Here is a 22,335-nt window from a genome sequence, read left to right as displayed (position 1 = left end):
CAACTAGGGACATTAAGTTTATTGGTTTGTGGTAAAATAAAAAATATCTAAATATGCAAAGTCAATAAGTGAAGTAAATATCATATATATTATACATCACAAGTGTTCTTACAAAGTTGTTTACAAACTATAGGATACGAGACTTTAGGGCACAAACCCCAACACAATATACTAACAATATAAGGTAGTTTTGAAAGTTTTACAATAGTAACAAGAATTCTGAGAGTTCAAGGATATTATCGAAATAAAGTGCAAGGTAGTTTTATTGTTTAGCCAAATTTGTAATTTGACACAGTGACGAAGGATGTTTTGGTAACTTCATATTCGAAACAATAATTTATTTTCATTTAATCAGCGGGCGTAGAAAGAGAAGAATCGCGAATGAAAGCAATCGATGCCGTAGAATTTGCATCGAATCTGCCGGGCGAAAAACCCTCACTTTAAACGTTATTACATCAACAATTTTCAAAAAATCATCAAAGAAATTCATTCTCTTCAAAATCCCTTTGATTTCCTTCCGATGCCCAAACTTTGCGTTCCTCTCGAACTGTTCCTCTCCTTCAACTCTCTGTCTTTGTTGCTCTTCAGCTGACAAAAAGGCACAAGTAAGTACATATCCTACTTTTGTTATTCTTCTTCTTTCTCGAAAAATTTCTATTTACGACCATGTTTGGGGGTTTTGTTTGAATCCCATCACCAAATCCTCACCTCTAAACTTCTGCAGATTTAGATGTTCTGTTCTGTTTGGGCTTTTACTTTTGGCTAAAATGGATTCAATGGCGTTTTCGAAGTTTATTTGTTTCTTAAATCTTGGTTTTACCTAACTTGGGCTGAGTTAGGGTTTTACTTGGTTGGTTTTGCCAAGAGTTTCATGAGCTCTCTACTATTTCTCTTTGTGAAGTCCTGAAATCTGAGAATCGAAGCCGTAGTGGAATTTGGAACTGTTGACGGATTTTGCGATGAAGGGGTAGAAGTGTTTATTGCGTTTGGTTACCATTTCAAGAGCGTAGAGCTGTAAAGTGGTTCCATGCATTCCTTTCTAAATCTAGTGGAGTGATGACTGGTTTTTGTGAAACGGATTGTGGAAGTGGATTTGTATACGGCGTATTTACTCAACGTCAAACTCTTGATAACGGGCATCGACCCTTCCAGCAATCTGCATTTAATTATTTAACTTTTTTGTCTTTTGTTTTTCAAATCACACGATAGCTACCAAACTAGCTTATTAAATTTCTTGAAAACAACATTAATTTTTTTTTGTGTTTGCATCTCCACCTCGTGCATATCTCAACTAAATTTATGAGATAGCTGCCTAACCCCACTATATTTGTTTTTTAGGAAACTCCTAAGATTTTAATATTCTAAGAGTTGGGCATACTATTTTGTAACTGGGTTAAGATGGGATATAGGGAGAGTTGAAACTTGAAAGAGCGAGACAAGAAATAGTTTAATAGTTTTGGAGGGGATCAAACCTCTTGAAAATTTGACAAACTTTTATCCACCCCTACACATCACTAGTAAGTAGCAATGGTCCTAATGGAAGGAGTTGTAAACTTGTATCCATCTGTTCACCTTACCAATCAGGCTCGATTTAGAAGGTCTGAGGTTTAAATCCCCACTTTAGTTTCTTATCCAGTTGGATAGTCTTACTCCTTTGGAGTGGAGGTTTTTCCTTTTCTTTTGTAATTTCATTTCAACAATAAAATTGTTTCTTTAGTAGTTTATATTTTCTCCCCTGTTTGAACTCAATTGGTGTCAAAGTGCCAAATGCGTCCTTAAGCACGCCAATGGGAAAGAAAGTTGATATTATGAAAGAGTATATGGTAACATGATTGCGTGTAGTGGCAGAGATAGTCTAGAAAATACCAGGCACGAAGCAAAAGATTGTGTGTTATGGGATGGGATGAATCAGTTGTTGCAATGACCAAACTTGCTAGAGGACTAGGATGGCAGTAAAATTGTTTGCCGTGTTAAGAGGACCAAGGGTAGACATTGGAGTCAATATTCGAAGACAAGGTAGGTGCATCAAGTGAGTCGAATAAGGAAGGAGTTAGGGGTATATATGAGTTGAGTTGGGTTGGGATGAGGGCATTTTATGTACCAACCTGAAATTGCATTATGTTCGCTTTTCCAACCCAAGGATTCTAACAACCAATCCAACCCAACCCTCATATGTTCGGATTGGGTTAGATTGGGCTGTTAGGTTGCTAAAATTTTGATAAATCAAACACGAAACATAGACAACTAAATGAACAGGAATGGAGGTGCCAAAAAGGAGATATCGAGTGTTAGAGATGTAGATTTGCAGCATCGAGGAGACAGTGAAAACACCAAATGCCAAACATGGACCCAAATACAAATGTTGGAGAGCGAAGTCAAGACACCCATATCAACAATGAAAAATCTAAAACGGAAATGCTAAGAAGACATAAATCTAGAGTGGGTGTGCCAGAGAGGAAAATTTAAGAGTGAATATAAGAAAGTAAACCTTCTTTGGGGTTGTTAGTTTGCAAGGTCTGTGTGGATTTGCTTCCTGCAGGAGTTTGATGTCAGACAATTGGCCAAAGGGATATTCGCCCAATAATCGGGGAGTTCTTCTTCTATTCGCCTTTTTAGAGAGAGAGGTCATTTGTTGTGGTTTGTTGGGGTGTGTGTTGAGTTGTGGGACATTTAGGGGAGAGGAACAATAGGGTATTCAAAGGTTTGGTTCTTAGGAGGTCTCATGTTTTGATCTGAGCTTTGGTTTTAAAGTTTTCTTTTCTTTTCGTTTCTTTTTTCTTTTTTGGGTATGTCCTTGTATTTCTTCTATTCGCCTTTTTAGAGAGAGAGGTCATTTGTTGTGGTTTGTTGGGGTGTGTGTTGAGTTGTGGGACATTTAGGGGAGAGGAACAATAGGGTATTCAAAGGTTTGGTTCTTAGGAGGTCTCATGTTTTGATCTGAGCTTTGGTTTTAAAGTTTTCTTTTCTTTTCGTTTCTTTTTTCTTTTTTGGGTATGTCCTTGTATTTTTTCATTTTTTCTCAATGAAAGTTGATTCTATATATAAAAAAAGAAATTAAACCTTGAGAACAACAAAGAAACGAGCTAGATAAGTGAGAGTGGTAGAGAGAAGAGAGAGATTATGTGTGAGAAGCTTGCGGAGGAATATTCACGTGGAAAGAGATTGTTAGGCACAACTTTGAGTCTGAATGATGAGTTTGAAGTGAGAGAAGAGAGATCATTGGAGACTGTGATAAAAGATGGCTCAACTTTTATTATTCTTATTTTATTTTATTTTTAAATATTACACTCACATACACACAAGCTGTTGTACTTTTTAGGACTAAAACTGGAAAGACGTGCCAAATAAAAGTAATTCACATATAGGTAAATTTGGGTTGATCCACACTTATTTTCCCCACCCTAGCTAGAGAACCAAATGGTGAAATTACCTAAACCAACACAGCCCTTATGATTTGGGTTGGGTTGTTCGGTATTTTTGGGTAACCCAATTCTTTGTTCACCGTGTCTTGCATGGGTAAGTTAATACCTTAGATTGCATGCATTAGCAATTTTCATTCTCTTGAAGGTTAAAATGGACTATGCACAATTAATGACTCCAAGCTACTCCATTTAGTGTTGGCCTCACTGGTCTGATAGGTGGCTAGAGCAATTTTGTACATCCTGATATATATGGGCGCTCCAATGTAGTTTTGGAAGAGCTTGTGCTCGAAAGGAACAATGAAATCTTAACAAGGAGAAGTCCTACAATCATTTCTTAGATTCTCTTTCTTTTGTAGCTCTATCTTGATGTAGTTTAATTACGTTTTTCTTCTTTTGGAAGAGCCTTTTTGGCTTTTGTATTCTTATTTGGCTCGGGGCTTTGGTTTCCTCCCCTCTTTTTTCAATTTTATTTAACTTTTGAAATTATTTTTCATCTTTGTTTTGTCAGACTTACCGTTTTGATCTTATAACTTCAAGTTAGACAAGTTCTGGAAAAGTGAAGGTGCAAATTTTTTCTTGATGATTTGGTGAATACTCAGAATAATGTGCCTCAAATTGATTTGCATGCTTATAAAGAATTGAACATCTGTCTGTTCACCAGGCATTATTTCTTTAATAGACTGTTCTTCCATCTGCTTAAAATTTATTTTAATTGATTTAACTCGTTTCAAACTGTAGCAACCAACTTGATTTGAGGTCTGTGTGCTTGGCATGGTTTGGTGGTTTGTCCGGAGTTGCAGTGTAACTTAGTGAGGAGAATAATACAAGCATTATGCTGTTATGTAAAAGTTAATCTACATTGCGTATTCTGTATTTGAGTGAGGACGAGGTTGATCATTGGATGAGTTATGGATTGCAACAAAGATGAAGCCATTAAAGCAAGGGAGATTGCTGAGAAGAAGATGGAAAGCAAAGATTTCACGGGGGCTCGTAAGCTTGTTCTCAAGGCTCAACAGCTAAATCCTGATGCAGAGTATATTTCACAAATGCTTATGGTTTGTGATGTGCATTGTGCGGCAGAGAAGAAACTGTTAGGGAATGAGATGGATTGGTATGGCATCCTTCAGATTGAGCAAACGGCAAATGAGGCGACAATCAGGAAGCAATACCGGAAGTATGCTCTTTTACTTCATCCTGATAAAAACAAATTTATTGGTGCAGAAGCTGCTTTCAAGTTGGTTGGTGAAGCTCAGAGAGTGCTGTTGGACCAAGAGAAACGTCGAATGCATGATATGAGACGCAAACCAGCAATACCATATCGACCTCCTCATAGAGCTGCTTCAACCTTTAATGTTGGGGTTCAAGCTAATTTCAGAAGCAACTTTACAAGCTTCATTCCTCAACATCAGCCACCTCCTCAACCGCAAGGACACTCAGGGTTCAGTCATAATCGTTCAACTTTTTGGACTGTCTGTCCATTTTGTTCAGTGAGGTACCAGTACTATAAAGAAGTGGTCAACAGATCACTTTGCTGTCAGAATTGCAAGAAGCCCTTTGTTGCATATGACATGGAAGTACATGGGCCTCACTCTCAACCTATGTCTAACTTGAACCAGACATCATTTTTCCAGCAGCAGAATTCCTTTAATCACAGGGCTGAGATGGGACGCCCGGGAAACTCTCAGTCTGAGAAGCGTCGGAGGAAATGCAACACCCCAGCTGCTGCTTCAGAAAAGTTCTATGGTAAGAAGAAGCAGACTTCTGAATCCAGTGAGAGTTGTGATACTGGAAGCAGCTTCGATACAGATGAAAATGTTACTGATGATGATAGCAGAAAGGATGTTGGACGCTCTGGAGACCACCATCCACGAAGATCTAGTCGACGCAGGCAGAAGATTTCTTACAATGAGAATGTAAGTGATGATGACAATGTTGACTTTGTGGTCACTCCCAAAAAATCAAAGAGAAGAAGATCATCCGTCATTTCAGATGACGATATTGAAGAAGTATATGTAGATGACGCGTCCAAAATCAATAAACAACATGGATCTGTTGCTGTGGATGATGATCAGAAGGAAACAAATAAGCCTGAAAATCATTCCTCTGGAGAGGATTTATCACGGAGAAGGAAGAGAAGTAAGAAGGCGAGCCATAAAGAAACACCGGATAAAGATGTTTCTCAGGGAAGCATGGAGTCAGCTGGTGATCCCGAGTCTAATTTGCTTTCATGTTCTGATCCCGATTTCAATGATTTTGATAAACTGCGGAACCGAGAATGTTTTGCTCTCGGGCAGATCTGGGCTTTGTATGATGATATTGATACTATGCCTAGATTCTATGCTTGGATCAAAAAAGTGTTTCCTTCTGGATTCAAAGTTCAAGTCACTTGGCTAGAGCCAGAAGCAGCCGATGATGGGCGAAGAAAATGTGTTGATAAAGAAATGCCAGTTTCTTGTGGTGATTTTGTTTTTGGAGCAACTGAAACCATGACGGATTGTGATTCGATGTTTTCTCATGCTGTCTCTTTTGACAAAGGCTGCCATAAAGACAGTTTCAAAATTTATCCAAGGAAAGGGGAAATTTGGGCTCTCTTCAAGAATTGGGATAAGAACCATGACTGCGATCCCAGTAGCCAATATGAGTATGAGTTTGTTGAGACGTTGTCAGAATTTACTGATGAAGCTGGTATTGATGTTGCACTCTTAGCTAAAGTGAAAGGCTTTTCGAGTCTCTTTTGTCGAATGGTCAAGGAAGGAGGAAAATCGTTTCAAGTCCCTGCGACTGAATTGTTCAGATTTTCACACCGGGTTCCTTCATTTCCACTCACTGGTGATGAAAGAGAGGGTGTTCCAAAAGGTTCTTTTGAACTTGATCCAGCTGCTCTTCCCCCCAATGTTCCAGAGATCGACCTCCCCGAACATACAAAAGCGGTGGCTTCTGATACTGGTCGAAGCACATTGCCTATGATGGGTTCTAATGGAGATGCAGCCGACCATGAAGCTGCTGCTGATATTAACATTGATCTCCAGTCTGAGAGCGATGATGGTATTGCACCTGTAGCTTCGCCGAGTGAGGCCTATGAAATTCCAGATCCTGAATTTCACAACTTTGATCTTGAGAAATCTTTTGACAAGTTTAGGATTGGTCAGGTCTGGGCACTGTACAGTGACGAGGATGCCTTGCCAAGGTACTATGGTCTGATCAAGAAAATAACTCGTGAACCAGGGTTCGAAGTGAAGTTGACTTGGCTGGTGTCCTCTACACTGCCAGGCAACACAATCAAATGGCACGATAAATATATGCCAATTTCTTGTGGGAGATTTACAACTCAAAGGAGGACTCCTATGCACTGTTGCACTTCCACTCGCTCCTTTTCACATCTGCTTAAAACTGATCCTGCTCCTAATAACGGGTTCTCCATCACTCCTAGAATTGGTGAGGTTTGGGCATTATACAAGAACTGGACTCCTGAAATCCGATGTTCGGATTTGGAAAAATGTCAATATGATATAGCAGAAGTCATTGACGATGACAATTTGCAAAAAGAAGTTATGTTCTTGAAACGCGTTGATGGTCATAACTCAGTCTTCAAGGCTCAAACCAAAAATGATGGTTCCACACTCACTATGGTAATTCCCGGGGCCGAGTTTCTACGATTCTCCCATCAGATACCTGCTTTTCGGTTGACAGAGGAGCGGGGTGGTAGCTTGAGAGGCTGTTTGGAACTTGATCCCGCTGCTTTACCGGTATATTATTTTTCTTGACTAGATTAGGCAGGATGATAAACACCATAGGCAGTGATGCCACTGTATACCTCTGTATCTAATAGCCCCGACCGAGCCTTTATGCGGAAAAACTGAACCCTTTTTTGGAGAAGCCTTGGCAAACCACAGCTTGTTTTGATCTACACCGGAACCCAGTTTTTTATGTTATACTTTCACTTTCCAAGGTGAAAAAGTTCAAAAGGTTTGCTTGGATTTTGATCTGACTGGCTTTGGGAGAAAAGAGAGGTTTCTCACTCATAACATTGGGTTTGTGCAAAAGTTTTCAATTATCATTGTGAATTAATCACCCTTAATTTTGTTTTGTAGCTGTGACTCATTTGCCAAGGTGATGAATTTCTTCACTTATCAAAAAGAAATGTTCAAATTTTCTGTTCAAGTTCATCTTCCTTTTTTCCCCTTGCAGGTTGTCATCCAAATTTGCTTATGAGCTATTGGAAACTTGGCCTTCCAAATTATACTTTTGATTTGGATTTTAAAAAGTTGGCAAGCAAAAAAAAAAAAAAAGTATTTTAGAAGAATGAGTGCTAATTATAATTATATAAGGTGATTTCATTGGTGTTCGGTTCTCATATTTTTCCATTGGTTAATTCTTCACTTTTATATTTTACTTAATTTTTCATTTTTCTCAAGTTCATACTCCCCTTTTCAACACACATGAAAAATGCAATTTCTTAATAAATCTTTTTAAAAAGAAGAAAATTAGTTGTCACGTGACAATTTTAATAGTATCCAAGTTTTTTTCCTTTTTTCTTTTGGAATATGTGGGTGTGTTCTTATCTTGTTTATACCTCAACTATATGTTTTTTTAGGAGTTTAAACACATAATTATCTAAACTTTCATATATTATATATATATACACGTTGGCTTTTATCTATTTTTATAGTACAATTAGAGACCGAGAGATTTGAATTATAGACTTTATTGTTTATAGTACATTTGGATGTCAATTGAGTTATACTTGATTTGGTATGACTTAAATCCATTCATCCCTCTAAGTTATATCCAATATACCATTTTGGTTTTTCTACGTTAAGTTATATTTTATTTTTGCATTCTCAATTATTCAATTTTAGTTATTGTATTTTTAATAAATTTTAAATATAGTTCATATACTTTAATAAATCTTAAATCCAGTAATTCAATGTTAATTTTTATTTGGTTAAATAATAATAATAATTTTAGGCTAGGAAAGAGAGTATGTAAATATTTTCACACTATGCTCAAAGAAACTGATTTTTTTCACAAGAAAAAGACTTACCGCAGGATTTAATTGAAAGTATGTGGACAAGGGAAGCCATTGGGAATCAAGATAATATTTTAACTAGAAATTACGAAAATATAAAAATAGACTTAAATTAATTGCATTAAGAACTTGACAGCTGTCGGCTACTTTATGGGAAAGGGCAACGGTTCGCTGACTAGGACCCAGGAACCCAAAGCCGCAGCTTTCGTTATAACTTTTAATAGGAATATATGTATATATATATACGTACATCATTTTCATTAAATTTAAATTCTGTTTTAGTCTTTAAATTTTGAAGTTTATTTTATTATGGTCTTTAAATTTTAAAAAATATCTATTATAATCTATAAATTTTTAAAATATACTTATTTTGATCTCTACAGATAAAATGATGAAATTGATTTGTATTTTTTGTATGACTAAATTGTCAAATAAGTTAAAAACGCTAAAAAAGATAGAGTTCTAATTTTGAATTAGATGGTAAAACAATTTTCAATAGAACTCAAATGTCATTTTGTATTTAAAATTTTTTTATTTTATTGTATTGGTTATTATTTTACTTCACATTTTCTTTTTAAAAATTTAAAGATTAAAATAGTCGTATTTTAAAATCTAAGGATAAAAAATAGGAAAGAATAAGATATAAAGTTCATAGATGAAAAATGCGATTTAGAATTTATTAATATTATTATGATTATGATTATTATTATTTTAATTCGGAACATACTCCTAGTCCTCTTCGGTGACATCCCGCCGCTACGATCAGATTCCATTCGCTCACTCTATTTTTCCCTCCAAAACCCTCACAGTGCCTTTCATCTTCCCGCCACATCTTTCACATTCTAACTCTTCTCCGTACTCTCTTCCGATTTGCTTCTCCGGCGACGGCAAACTATTTGCGGGGGCAGGAGATTTTGAAAATGGCTCCCTTTGGAAGTGATCGCATGGACATTGATTGTACGGATACCGAAATATTTGACGGCCATCTTTCACCGCCCACATGTTCCGGTAAATGATTAGAATTTCTGTACTTTTTTCATTTTAAAGCGATCGCTGTTGTGAAAGATTGGTCTTGATGTTCTACACATTGAGTTTCTGAAGTTGTTGGATTTCGATTTCCGTGTTTTTGTTGTGATTTATAGAGTTTCGTATTCTGAATGATTCTGCTTCGGGATTGACTGAGTTCTTGGATTCCATTTTTTAAAAAATCGTGAGTTGTGACTATTTAAAATTTTGATTTGTTTTTATACTATATACTTCACTTAGTTTGTGAATTGTAACCATGAACTTTTGATTTAATTCATTTAGTAATGGGTGTTTTATTTGGATTTTGTTGCTAGGTTTGGGTATTTTCATGACTAGATTTTGATATTTCTATGGGTTGATTTTGAGTTTTTTGTGTGTTGGATTTTACATTATTTATCGATCACTTGTTGTTTCACCACATATTGAATATAAGAATTCAATTTCATGATGAGTTGAAATTGACTCACTTGATTATCAAGTATGGGACGGGGGTTTCCCTTAAACTTTTACATAAATCAAATACAAATTGTTTCTAAGTAGTGATTTTGCTTTGAGACTGGAAACTATTACAATTTCACCTTGATTAATCGTGTAGTTTGGGTAACACAGGTGAGGAATCAGATAAAGCTTCATATTCTTCAGGAACAGTTGATTTTTATGATGACGAGTTTGAAACTCAAGTAGTGAATCTTGCTGGAGAAACTCAAGTGGTGGATCCTGTAAATGCTGAGTTTGAAACTCAATTAGTGAATCCCCATGGAGAAACTCAAGTGTTTGATATTGAGTGTGAAACCCAAATCTTGAGTCACTGTGATGATACCCAGCTACTTGATGATCCCATTCCTGAATGTGTCGGAACAATGGACTTTGACACTCAAATATTGAATGATTTTGATTATGAAATGGCTGGTGATTGTTACGATGATGAAGGAACAGAGACAACTGAAATTAATGTCGATGACGGTCTATCTAGTGATGAATCAGCCCAAAGACTTGATCAATCAGTGGAGAGGAATGGCCAATCGGCCTCTGTGCTTGGACGGAATGTGAGGAAAGATTTAGAGGTGTTACCGAATACTTTACCGGTTAAAAAATGTAATTCAGGTACTATTCTTTTGATTGTTTGTATTAGATGCAACTATTTTTTTTGTGGCTTTCAAGCTTTCAACAGGAGTGGAATTTGAACAAGTTGGAATTTGGTTTATTTGTTGTGCTCATCATGTGGTTTCAGTATACTCCTGCAATAATTCCCCGTTTTTAGAATATCATGTCTATATTTCTAACTCTCCTCACCTGGGGGACATCAAGATTCAAGATCACTACAATGTGGTTTTAATAATTTTTTGAGCTGTCAAATTGTATTTTCCTCAACTTATTGTATCTCAATTGCAACTTACCGTTGATCATATTCATGAGCGATGAGTTTTAGACTTTAGTTGAATGATGTGAATGCAATGAGGAAAGAAGGAGGAGAATATATATTTAAGGGCTTTTAGGATGTTTATTGTGCTGCAAATGATTATTGTTTCATTCTAGCATTACAGTTTATTTTTCTTTTTAATTCTGGCTACAACATGAGTTAAAATCAGTTTTTTTCCTCCCACTGTTACAGGACCCACACGACTTTCTTCATTACGTGCAGCCTCATTTCGTGCCTCTGGTTTAGCAGCCCGTTGTTATGCCATGAAGACTAGAGACATTGGACCTTCTGTTATGATTGACAAGGATATAGAAAAATCATCCTTCAAAGATAATCACATTGACCGGCAGAATGGTCATGGGCAATACAGTGTGAATGATGGGGATTCAGGTAACATTAAGTGCAGGGTTGGCAGTTCAGCAGTGAGAAAGCTTTTTACTGAGGATTACACACCTGTTGGAGATTTAGGAGATCTTCACACAAGCCATGATATCAATGACCTTGACCCACATCAGTTAACTGCCTGTGATGGCGATGGCGATCAGTTGGCAGGGTTAAGTTATGTTGACTCTCAAGAACCCGGGGAATTAACACAGGACAATGCTCTTGATTTTGTTGAAAATTTTCTTAAAGATAATCCTATAGAGTTTGATCTAGATGGAGGTATGCATAAATTGGATGCTATGGTACAACCAAAGTTGGTTCCTAATCCAAGGGGACAATATAATCTGGCTAACATCGTTAACTGTATAAGAACAGTTGGAGAATCAAGAGTTTTTGATTGGGATGATAATCGGGAAGATGAAGGAGGTGGCGATATTTTCTGCAGAAAGAAGGAAGAGTTCTTCACTGAACCTCGAAAATCGAAAGGAAGAAGATTAGACCGGAATGGTGACAAGGAAGCATCTTTGAGTATCCAAAATATGAAATCGAGGTTATTTTGTTCTGATTCACGTCTAGAGTTGAGAAAAGGAAAAGAGAATAATGAGTCATCTCGAGAAGCCAGCGTCAAATGCAAAAAGAACATATCCTATAAGTTGAATCAGGAGAATGATGGTGATGCATGTAGGGGAGAGTTGGAAGACAATGACGTCCAGCCTGATCAGCAAGAAGTCTCTAATGTAGGTTTTGATACTCAGATGGCAGCTGAGGCGATGGAAGCATTATTCAATGATGAGAATGTCCATAAGTTAGTTCATAATGAAGAAAATCAACATTTGGAAAATATTCCAATGGATTCTTTTAGAGGTTCTCGTTCTAGAAAGCCAGACTCTAGCTCGAAATCAAGGCGATCCTCTAGGGGACATGCTTCTAGTTCTGAGGTTGCCCCTAGGCAGTCCAAAGAAAGAAATCAGAAGTTTTCTGGAGATCTCATGAAGGTGTGTAGAAATGAGACTCTGAAATTGTCAGAGAGGAGTAAGAAAAGAGATGCTGATGCAATGAAAGGGAATGAAAACAATGGCCGTGACTCCAATGATGGGTGTAACATGACTAAGAAGCAGCTTTTACGTGGAAAAGTTGTTGAGGTTTCACCTGTTGCACGTCGAACTAGGCAATCCATGATAGCAAATCAATCAAAAAAGGATCAAATTGCATCTGATGGGTGTGAGCAGTCAATTTTACGTGGAAAAGTTGTTGAGGTTTCACCTGTTGCACGTCGAACTAGGCAATCCATGATAGCAAATCAATCAAAAAAGGATAAAATTGCATCTGATGGATGTGAGCAGTCAATTTCAAAGGTAGGTTCATTAATCAAGAAAAGTAGTGGTGATCGAGCCATTAGGGATTCTGAAGCTAAGAGAACTAAATCTCTAGAGGTAGCTTCCAAGACTCTAAAGACAAAGTCAAAAGGCACTGAAAATTATGCAAAAAACTCCATAGGAGAACGAGGATTGTGTGATATGTTAGCTGGTCAGGTAAGTCTGCCTGATGATTTACTTGGACAAACTATTGATAGGCGCAAGAGGTCATGTAACATGAAGAAAACACGATCGTCGATATGTGTTCTTTCACCTCCTTTAAATATGAACTTGGAAAGAAGAACTGTCGGTAGAACAAGTGCAGAAAAAGCTCATGGTGGAACTATAACTGCTGATATGAATGGTCAATTGTCCATTGAAAATTCCAACAGGCCAAATTTCGTTCAGCAGTTAAATAAAAAGAATGATGGATGTTCGGTTTCTTCTATTGTAAAGACTGTGTCTGATGAATCTCCTAGTAAAAGGCACAAACCATCTATCACGGTTTGTACTACTCCACCTGATAACTGTATGACGCCTATAAATACTGCATCACCTGTTTGTATAGGCAGCGAATATTACAAACAATCATGCAAAAAGAACCTCTCAAAATCAAGTCTTTTGAAAGAACTTCGTGATTTAACTGCTCCGGGGCTTGTTTCGAGATCTTTTCCAACTGAGTCAAGAAAGAGAAAAGATATGAATGATGTTCGAGTCTTGTATAGCCAACACCTAGATGAGGACATAATCAAACAGCAAAAGAAGGTAGTTTCTGATCTGATCTCATACTCTTTTACCTTTTGCTAGGTGGTTATTTCAACTTATAACTCATTCTCATTATCCTCATTGATGTTCTTTTAGACGTTGACTCGCCTAGGGGTTACTGTGGTATCCTCCATGACTGAGGCAACACATTTCATAGCCGATAAATTTGTACGTACAAGGAATATGTTAGAAGCCATCGCTCTGGGTAAGCTTGTGGTGACACACCAATGGATTGAGAGTTGTGGGCAGGCGAGGTGCTTCATTGATGAAAAAAATCACATCCTACGAGATACCAAAAAGGAGAAGGAATTTGGATTTAGCATGCCAGGATCATTGGCGTGTGCTCGCGAGCGTCCTCTTCTAGAGGTGATTTCAATTTCAATGTTTTCACCATGTGCTGTTTCTGCTCATTTTTCCCTCTAATTTTCACAATGGTTACCTCCATAGGGTCGACGAGTGTTGATTACACCAAATACAAAGCCTGGGAAAGCCATCATTTCGAGCTTGGTCAAGGCGGTAAAGGGTCAAGTATGTTTTTCCTTTTGATCCCTTATTTGCGTTTTTTGTTTCTGCAGTTTCTTGGTATTGCACTTAACTTTTATCTTGTATGACATGTATATGTTTAGCATGTCCTTTAAAGTGCCTATGAATGACCAAAATGCTTTAGACCAAGTAACAATGTTTTCTTTACATTTCTTTCCAATAATCAAAAGTGTTGAGAAATTCTTAATTAAACAAGATTTTGAAAAACACAAAACGTTTTGTTGAAGAAGCATTTGATCACTTTCTTTTTCCAAAGGTACTCGTATAATCCATGCTTCACTTTTAAATACCTATTTTTTTAAAAAAAGGCATCTCAAGCACTCATTATCTAATCTGTATAGTTGAATGATACCTTTGTATACTCGCCAAGTCGTCGAGTCTCTTTTACGCTTTCACATGTCATCATCTGCATTGCACGTGTTCACGCATTATTTTGCTAATGTTGGCTGTGCTGTTATCAGGCGGTAGAGAGGATTGGGAGGTCTACGCTGAAAGATGATCAAATTCCAGATGATTTGTTGGTTTTGTCGTGTGAAGAAGATTATGATGAGTGCATACCTTTTCTTGAAAAAGGTTGGTTCAAATATTTCCTAATTTGGTTTTTAGCATCAAAATTTTAGTGCACACTTAAGAGGGGGCTACGTGCAACGTTTTTGGTTATAGATTTTTAAAAATTATACTTATTTTTACTGAGTTTCATTTCCAATATATTCTCAAGATTTTCCCTGAAATCGTAGAGTAAAATAATAACATAAAAATTAGTTACTAAAAACCTGTTGTGTTTTGAAAATTTGGGTAAGATTTCAAAGACGTTTTTTTTAAAAAAATAATAAAGACCAGGAAAGAATAATAGGTTTGGATACTATTTTGATCCTAATACGTTTCACTTTAGTTTCTTTGGGTAAGTACTTTCAAATATCCATTTTTGTCACTATTTTGGTCTTTAATTTTCATTTTCCATCTCATTTTCTTTCTATCAAAACTTTAGCACGTGCACTTAATTTCTTGAAATATAACCATAACCATAAATTTGTACTAAAGGGTTTTCATTTTGTATAAAATTTATTTAAAATTTTTGTAAATAGAATTTTAAATAGGCATCTTCAAAAGTACATGAATCGAAGTGTATTGAACTAAAAAGAATCTAAGTTTTTACAAGGATGAAAGTAGTATTTTAAATATTAAGTTAAATTTTATTTAAAAAGAAAAAAAATCATTATCAAGGAACCAAATTATGGCATTTCCCCCCGTTTGAAAAATTTCCCCTTTGCTTTCAGGCGCTGCAGTGTATAGTTCCGAGCTGCTACTTAATGGGATCGTAACGCAGAAGCTTGAGTTTGAAAGGTCGGGTTTTCTATTATTTGGTAAAATTGCATATAAAAAATTTTCCGCTATAAATTTTTCTTTTTAAAAACTTCATAAATTTGTGTTTTAGCCCTTTAGTTTTCAATTAAAAAAACAAAGTGGTTTTATTCTTTAAGTTTGAATTTGGTCCAAATTAGGCTTCAACAAGTTTTAATAAATCTCGGTTACTCAAAATCCTTTTAAACAGAATATTTAGAGCGGTTTGGATTGTCTAAGGAAAAAATGTTTTTTAAAAATATCATTTTTATTTGAACTCTTTTGATAAAAATTGTTTAAAATACACTTTGAGAGTGTTTTAAAAACTATTTTAATTGGTTGTCAAATACTTTAATTTTTTTTTCAAATGTCGTATTTTCAAAATTAGACACTTGAAAAGTTAAATCAAACATATAATCGATGTTTGATTTAACTTTTTTTTTATTTAACTTTTCAAGTGTTTAATTTTGGAAATAAGTCATTTTGAAAAAAAGTGAAGTGTTTGACACCCTCTCAAAATAGATTTTGAAACACTTTTGTATTTTGAACAGCTTTATCAAAAGAGTTTAAATAAAAATGAATTTTTTAAAAAACATTTATTTTTCTCTAGTCAATCCAAATAGACCATTAACATTGTTTGGAATGATTTTTCAAGTGTTTACAAAAGTATTTTTAAGCACTTAAAAAGTCATTCCAAATGGATCTATATTAATGATGGATTGAATATCACATCCTAACAACATTTTGATGCTTGTGTACTAATATCATTGAATAATCTCTTATTCAACAGGCATTGTCTTTTCGTAGATCACGTGAAGAGGACTCGTTCGACGATATGGCTCAAGAAAGATGGCAATAAGTTCCATCCTGTTACCAAACATCAGTAACTTCATTTCGTAATAGTCAATATTCTGTTGGGGTATGCTCTTTCTAGTAGGTGTTACTTTGTGTATATTATAGAGTATAGCTGCTCAAGAAAGATGCCCTATGTTTTAGATTTCATAGTTTCATGTAAATGTTTAGGCTATTAGGGAAAGTGCCGTACATGTTACATCTTTAGTTATTTATATTATTGTCATAAGCTTGTAATATGATCGAGTCATCTACTATAAATTGAGTATCTTAATGCAATCTTCTATATAATGAATTATGTGACATTAATTAATTGGAAAGTTCGAAATTTTACAATTATATAGAATATTATTATTTTACCATCAATTTCATTTCAGAAGATATCATTAAATCCATTTACACAACACGTCAGCTGCAATGTTAATTTATATAAATATGTTATAAATAATATTATGTGTACATTTTAATTTTTACATTAGTTGTCATTGTCCATTGTATTTTAAACGGAAAAAAAAAACTCTATAATGGTATTTTTTGAAATTAAGAATAAAAATGAAAACGGTCAAAATCTAGAAGCATAATTTAGTGGTGGTAGAATAATTTAGCATTTAACAAATCACTTATAAACATTATTTTCACTAAAATCATTATTTCCATAATTACTTCCACACATTCTAAATTTTTTTCCTACACGACATTGCAAAAAAATAACAAAAATGCGCAATTTATATTGCGATCCACAGGAGTACAATTTCCCCATACAAAAATTATAAACGTTTCATTGATACATGTAATCTTCTTTCATCTTCATCAGCCGCAGCTCGAGCTCATCCATTGATATTGTCCATTGTTTAAGCAACTCAAAAGCTCTTGAATCTTGATTCAAGATGTTCATCTTTACTCATCAGATGCCTGAATTTTCATCTACCTGCATTTTTTTTCTTCATTCAATAGGTTGTATTTGGTAATTTAGAAGTCCGGAGAGGAAGCTTCCGACAACGGGCTTATCGTGTTCGGAACTTGGTCATACAGGGTTAGGATTCTGCATGACTCGAACTCGCCAAATGTAGTAATGAATGTATACAGCATTCAAGCTCATAGCCACACCAAAACCCAAGATAGCAGACAGCAAAATGGCATATAATGCCTTCAGTTTCAGCTGCAAACAAGAACAAAAGCCTGTCACTATGGTGCAGTAAAGAAGTTGACGTTTCTAATGCAAAATGTAGCAAACAAGGAAGATTAATATTTTTCAAGTTAATGCATTTGAGTTTTGTAGCTTTAGTTTTGACGAACCCAACCGATGTAAATCCTAAACCTTAAACCCTAAAATATAGACTAAAATTTTGTTGGTTGGGTCAATTTGGTTTTCATAAATAGTTATGTTTGTTAGTGGCAAATTTGGATGGAGTCTCGCTTTGATGCTAAGGAGCATATATCTCAAGGAAGAGTATGAGCGTGACCATTCACAAACAGGGTTGATTTTGAGATTGGATTTCTTCTCAGTAATCAGAATAAAATTGTGCTATGTCCAAAGCATGAAGATTTTACTCACCAAAGTATAGAAAAGATGAAGAATGATAGCTACAAGTGCAAACTCAAGAGCTGCATAAGTCCATATATACTCCTTGATTGCTGCAAAGTTAAGCAAGTAGGCAACTAATGAAAGTCGTAAATGAGTTCAAGTAACATTTAATGCCTCGTTTGATAACTATTATTTGGTTTCGGTTCTCTGAAAAATTACTCTGGTTTCCTCCCTTTTTTATTTTTTAAAAATCACATTTGAATTCTAAGCTAAATTTTTTAAAACAAAATCAAGTTCTTAAAAATTACTATTTTTAGTTTTTAAATTTTGACTTGATTTTTTAAAACATTTTCAAAAGGTAGATAATAAAACGAGAAAACTATTACAAAAAAAATAATGTTTACAAGCTTAATTTAAAAGACAGAAAACAAAAAATAAAATGGTTATCAACCACAGCCTAAAGTTTTGCAGAAAACTATACCGAGGATGACAGAGAATATTGATGACATAAGACCAAACACCAATGCAAAAGGAGCAGCGTAAACGATAGCCTGAGTCTTCAAGTCATGAATCTAAAAAAAACAATCAAAAGGCAAAAACACAATATTATAGTTCGAAATGAACAAAAACGCTTGAACAATAACGAAATGTAAACACGTTAGTGAGAATATCGAGCAAAAAAGAATTCATATTCCTAAAGAAGTTCAACGATTTCCTCTTCCATAGAAAGTGGCATACCAGAAGCTGCTCAAGGAAGAAGAAATAGCATATTGTGCTGATTAAAACAAGCACCACAAAGTCCTGCCAAACACTGCAACAAATTATGCAAAAGTTTACAGTTTCAGCTAAGTATGAGAGATGAAAAATCTCAAAAAATGGGAAACGAGAGTGAAATTTTTTAACATCGTCAAAAGCAGAAACGGTTTAGTTGAATAACAGAATCCTATATTAAGAATCCAAATCACGACAAGCCGTTGTAATACCTTATCGTTCGTGAACGAAAAGTCACTTGATTTTGTAACTGTCTTCCGTCTCGTTGTGCAGTGGTGGGAATGCGGAGAAGCGTGACAGGTAAATTCTGTACTTCCTGCCTACAGACTTCACAAACCTTGTTTCCTCTTCTGCTAAACCATTCTATTGCACAATCTTTATGTACAAGCCTAAGGGCTCCTTTGCAACTGCATTCCATTTTAAGAGTGTTTTCTTCTTCACATGGATCAAGACAGATTCTACAAATTGCTTCCTCTTCAGGAATTTCTTCATCATCATTTTCTAAGGTAACAGAACCATTCGGATCTGATACATGGAATAATTTACATAAGGTTCGATATATAATCGTCCCTAACATTTGTGTAAACTTTCAATTTTGGCTCTAATATTTTAGAAGTTTTGATTTCATTATTTTTGGCGTTACCTTCTTTTGGATTAACTTACAAATTTATTTCCTAAACTTTGAAGCTTGTGTCTATTTGGTTCATGAACTTTCAAAATTACCACTTTAGTCCCTAAACTACGAATTTTTAGAATTTACAAATCTACTAAACACAAAATCGAAAGAGCAAGGTTCCATTAGACATAAAATTCAAATTTATATCTTATAGATCAATTAATTTTTAAAAATTATGAATATGACAATGACCTATTAGACACAAAATGAAAAGTTTAGGGGCCTATTTGATACTTCTGAAAGTTCAAGGACCAAATAGACACAAACCTCAAAGTTCCAGCCTCGGGACTAAACTTGTATTTAACCTTTCTTTTTCAAATCAAATTCTTAGTCAATAAACATTAAAATTCTCCGACGAAATGATAATGTGACATTAAAATACATTTTGTTAAAGTTGGATATATCCTATATTTTAATTTTATGAAACAGACAACAGTCGCCTATAAAATGTACCCGTTTTACACACTGACCATACTATTTTGGTCGTGATTAGAAACAAACTGACTAAAAATGCTACTGACAGCTTCATAGAAGAACATATCTTTTCTAAATTCATGCATCGTCCATATTATAGTGAAAGCAAATACTTGATTCAAAAGATTGAATATGAAAATCACTCACATGACCAATACTGTAATTATTAAAAACTTTAAGGACCTAATGTATATTATGCATAAAATTGAAATCTGTAATAAAATCATGCCTCAGATTCTATGGGATGTGAAGGAACAAGGGTTAAGGTGAACTGACAGTAGGGTTTGTAGACTTATACCAGAACTGGCACTGGCCTCCGAATTTGTCCTGGGGGTAGCAAAAGATGTAGATCGTACTACAACAATATTTCTAACGGGCACGGATAGAGACCTCGAAACTGTACGCACTGCTTCTTTCTGCAAGAGTCAAAAAGAAAGGATCTGATCAAGCAGCATTGTAGTAAACATTTTCCACTGTGGTTCCAAGGAGTTAAGTAACAACCTTACTTGAATGAACATGATATGTTCTATAGGTTGTACAATTGGGTCCTTATCCAATGAGTTTACTTAAAATTTAGCCACGACGAAACTTATAAAAATGGAAATTTGTAACACAAGATAACTCACACATGGCATTGGCTCTTCATTGATCGTAGTTGTTGTGGCGGGGAGGGGAATCAAGGGGGACAAGTTTGATGCTGGAGTAACTGGGAGAGAGGTGGACTTTTTCCATGAAAAGGCTGAAGCGATAGTCATTATCGGACTTTCAGCAGTTGTCCTCGGGTCTGAACTTAGGAGCGAACTTTTCTCACCTTCAGTAGCAATGCCTTTTCTCTTAAAACTTAAAGCCCTTAAGAAGCTTCCTGGAGACAAACCACCTTTGTTGGAACCTTGAGATTGCAGTAAACCTTTTCCACTACGGCTTTTACCAAAGCCTGTCGATCTTGGGGGTATTTGAAGTGAAATATCAGGCCGTCTACTACTATGTCCAGTACCTGAAGTCTGTTCATTTACAGATTTTACAATCTCGACGTCTTCCTGCTTATAGCAAACATTCAGATACAATTCAAGGTAGATTCATTAACGATCTAAGCAGTTCAATAATCTACGGAGAAAAGAACTCACAAAGGAAAATTTACAGAGAAATTATGTGAATGGCATCTCAGATTAAAGCATTTCACATTTTCACTTATCCTTAAGTCATCCAGTTCTTCATTTGTCAATGGATCCACTCCCTAGGTCATCTCTAGGAATGTTAATATGAAGATGCTATTTTGCCAAAAAAAAAAAAAAAAAAAAAAAAAAAAAAAAGAATGCAGCCAAGTAGCTTTAAGGATGCCCTGTTAATCAACTCCTGATATCAAAGCCTCAGTATTTTGCTACCTATATGCAAAAATAACATTATTTTTTTTTCATATTTTATTATAAAAACTCACGCCAGACTGCAAACTCAAATTCCTTGCAAGCATTTGCTTAAGGGACATTTCGTGTTGCCACATCACGCAATATAAAATCAAGGTACTTTTACAGGCTCTCATACAATGGTGCAAATAATTTCTCCTCAGGGAGGCCTAAGTGAGTCACCTCATGGCAATGGAATCCCATGAGCCCGAGCATCATATTAAGGATTTCCCAAACATCCATTCATTTAGATCCTATTTCAGTATAGATTTATAATAGCATGAATAAGATGTAAGTAAGTCTCTTGTTCAAAAATAAGTTGTAAATAACAGACTATCCAAGATTATCAGATATATTATACAAAAAATGTGGATGGTCCAGATCTAAAGTTATGATACATGAGCATTATTTTTATTTTTTGTATATATAGAGAGAAAGCTTGCTACACTGTTCAAGATCTACATAGTACCAACAGTATCAAGATAAAGAAAATTCCCCAAAAATGGGACAACCATAACACTGTTAAGTATAACAACAATAATTCAGCTCAATTAAGCTAAGAAAATCCAAAATTAACTATTTAGAAGAAACCTTAACCCTCATATGAATCAATATCAACTATAATTAATTCCTCATATAATTGTAAATAATAATCTATCAGAACTTGAAAGAACACGACATTGTTAATCGCTGAACTCTAAAACAGCTGAAAAACTAATCTAAAAATCAATGAGAAAAAGGATCAAAATACAAACTCACATGCAGAAGAAATCAAATTTGGAAAATTAAAATAAATAAATTACCCAACCTCTTGAGTGATCTCAGAAACCCCATTTGTAAGTGGCTGAACTGTTGCCATTTCTGTTAAACCCACAAAAGCTTATAGCAAAAGAAGAACCCGAAATTTTATAGAGAACCAAGAGCAGAAAAGGAATGAGAGTAGAATGAATAGAAAAATTTGTGGATTTTTTTTAAAAATTATTATGTTTTTTTTTTTTTTAATAAGAATATTATATGTGTAAGCTGAGACAGAATTTTAGGAAGATGACGATTGTCTGAAACATTGATGTGGGTGGTGCTTGCTTGGAACTTTAATAAGAAAGTGGGCTTAAAGGCCCATTTATAGTACAATTGAAGTAACTATGGGCCCACCTCTCCACAATAAGCCCAAAATATTTTACTCATTTTCAATGCATGGGTTCCACACACACATGATTCTTTTTAAGACCAATTTCAGTATCATTCAATTATTAATTTATACGGAAAATACTTTTTCGGTGCAAGGATGGTTGTTCAATTTCTTTTAAGTTTTAAGTATTGTTTCAATTTAATCCCTAGATTTTAAAATATTG

The 22,335-nt window shown here is 35.1% G+C and overlaps 3 protein-coding genes across 4 annotated transcripts; 2 read left to right on the top strand and 1 right to left on the bottom strand.

Annotated features, from left to right (window-relative positions):
* The first annotated feature begins 366 nt into the window (after positions 1-366).
* On the top strand, positions 367-7,583 carry LOC120092937 (uncharacterized). Of its 2 annotated transcripts, XM_039051187.2 has the most exons (3): positions 476-605; positions 3,931-3,984; positions 4,161-7,583. In XM_039051187.2, the coding sequence occupies exon 3, from the start codon at positions 4,331-4,333 to the stop codon at positions 7,184-7,186; it is 2,856 nt and encodes a 951-aa protein (XP_038907115.1). In that variant the 5' UTR covers positions 476-605; positions 3,931-3,984; positions 4,161-4,330; the 3' UTR covers positions 7,187-7,583. The 2 variants fall into 2 exon arrangements, with proteins under 2 accessions (XP_038907114.1, XP_038907115.1); XM_039051186.2 differs by lacking the exon at positions 3,931-3,984 and having other exon boundaries at positions 367-605.
* A 115-nt stretch (positions 7,584-7,698) lies between these two features.
* Positions 7,699-16,450, top strand: LOC120068034 (BRCT domain-containing DNA repair protein). The gene is made up of 8 exons (XM_039019705.2): positions 7,699-9,459; positions 10,087-10,581; positions 11,090-13,401; positions 13,498-13,767; positions 13,849-13,929; positions 14,406-14,517; positions 15,222-15,288; positions 16,076-16,450. Exons 1-8 carry the CDS (start codon positions 9,372-9,374, stop codon positions 16,170-16,172), a joined length of 3,522 nt encoding a protein of 1,173 aa, XP_038875633.2. The 5' UTR covers positions 7,699-9,371; the 3' UTR covers positions 16,173-16,450.
* Positions 16,451-16,737: 287 nt separating this feature from the next.
* LOC120092441 (uncharacterized) lies at positions 16,738-22,065 on the bottom strand. The gene is made up of 8 exons (XM_039050529.2): positions 21,792-22,065; positions 20,210-20,620; positions 19,882-19,999; positions 18,646-18,958; positions 18,401-18,473; positions 18,144-18,234; positions 17,693-17,772; positions 16,738-17,296 (listed from the first exon to the last, which is right to left on the bottom strand). The coding sequence occupies exons 1-8, from the start codon at positions 21,840-21,842 to the stop codon at positions 17,162-17,164; spliced, it is 1,272 nt and encodes a 423-aa protein (XP_038906457.1). The 5' UTR covers positions 21,843-22,065; the 3' UTR covers positions 16,738-17,161.
* Between the last annotated feature and the right edge of the window lie 270 nt (positions 22,066-22,335).

This window comes from Benincasa hispida, chromosome 12 (genome assembly GCF_027475165.1).
Source record: "Benincasa hispida cultivar pf3 chromosome 12, pf3_genome.v1.1, whole genome shotgun sequence".
Taxonomy (NCBI): Eukaryota; Viridiplantae; Streptophyta; class Magnoliopsida; order Cucurbitales; family Cucurbitaceae; genus Benincasa; species Benincasa hispida.
This window is presented reverse-complemented; position numbering and strand designations above follow the sequence as displayed.

What these genes read in the sequence shown, in the direction of transcription:
- LOC120092441 (XM_039050529.2), bottom strand. Translation starts at nt 21,842, where the DNA reads ATGGCAACAGTTCAGCCACTTACAAATGGGGTTTCTGAGATCACTCAA. An exon ending in ATGAAGAGCCAATGCCATGT is followed by an intron (nt 20,000 to 20,209) that starts GTGAGTTATCTT and finishes TGACTCTTGCAG; the next exon opens with AAAGAAGCAGTGCGTACAGT. An exon ending in TTCATCTTTTCTATACTTTG is followed by an intron (nt 17,297 to 17,692) that starts GTGAGTAAAATC and finishes TCTTGTTTGCAG; the next exon opens with CTGAAACTGAAGGCATTATA.
- LOC120068034 (XM_039019705.2), top strand. Translation starts at nt 9,372, where the DNA reads ATGGCTCCCTTTGGAAGTGATCGCATGGACATTGATTGTACGGATACC. An exon ending in TTCACCGCCCACATGTTCCG is followed by an intron (nt 9,460 to 10,086) that starts GTAAATGATTAG and finishes TGGGTAACACAG; the next exon opens with GTGAGGAATCAGATAAAGCT. An exon ending in GCGAGCGTCCTCTTCTAGAG is followed by an intron (nt 13,768 to 13,848) that starts GTGATTTCAATT and finishes TTACCTCCATAG; the next exon opens with GGTCGACGAGTGTTGATTAC.
- LOC120092937 (XM_039051186.2), top strand. Translation starts at nt 4,331, where the DNA reads ATGGATTGCAACAAAGATGAAGCCATTAAAGCAAGGGAGATTGCTGAG.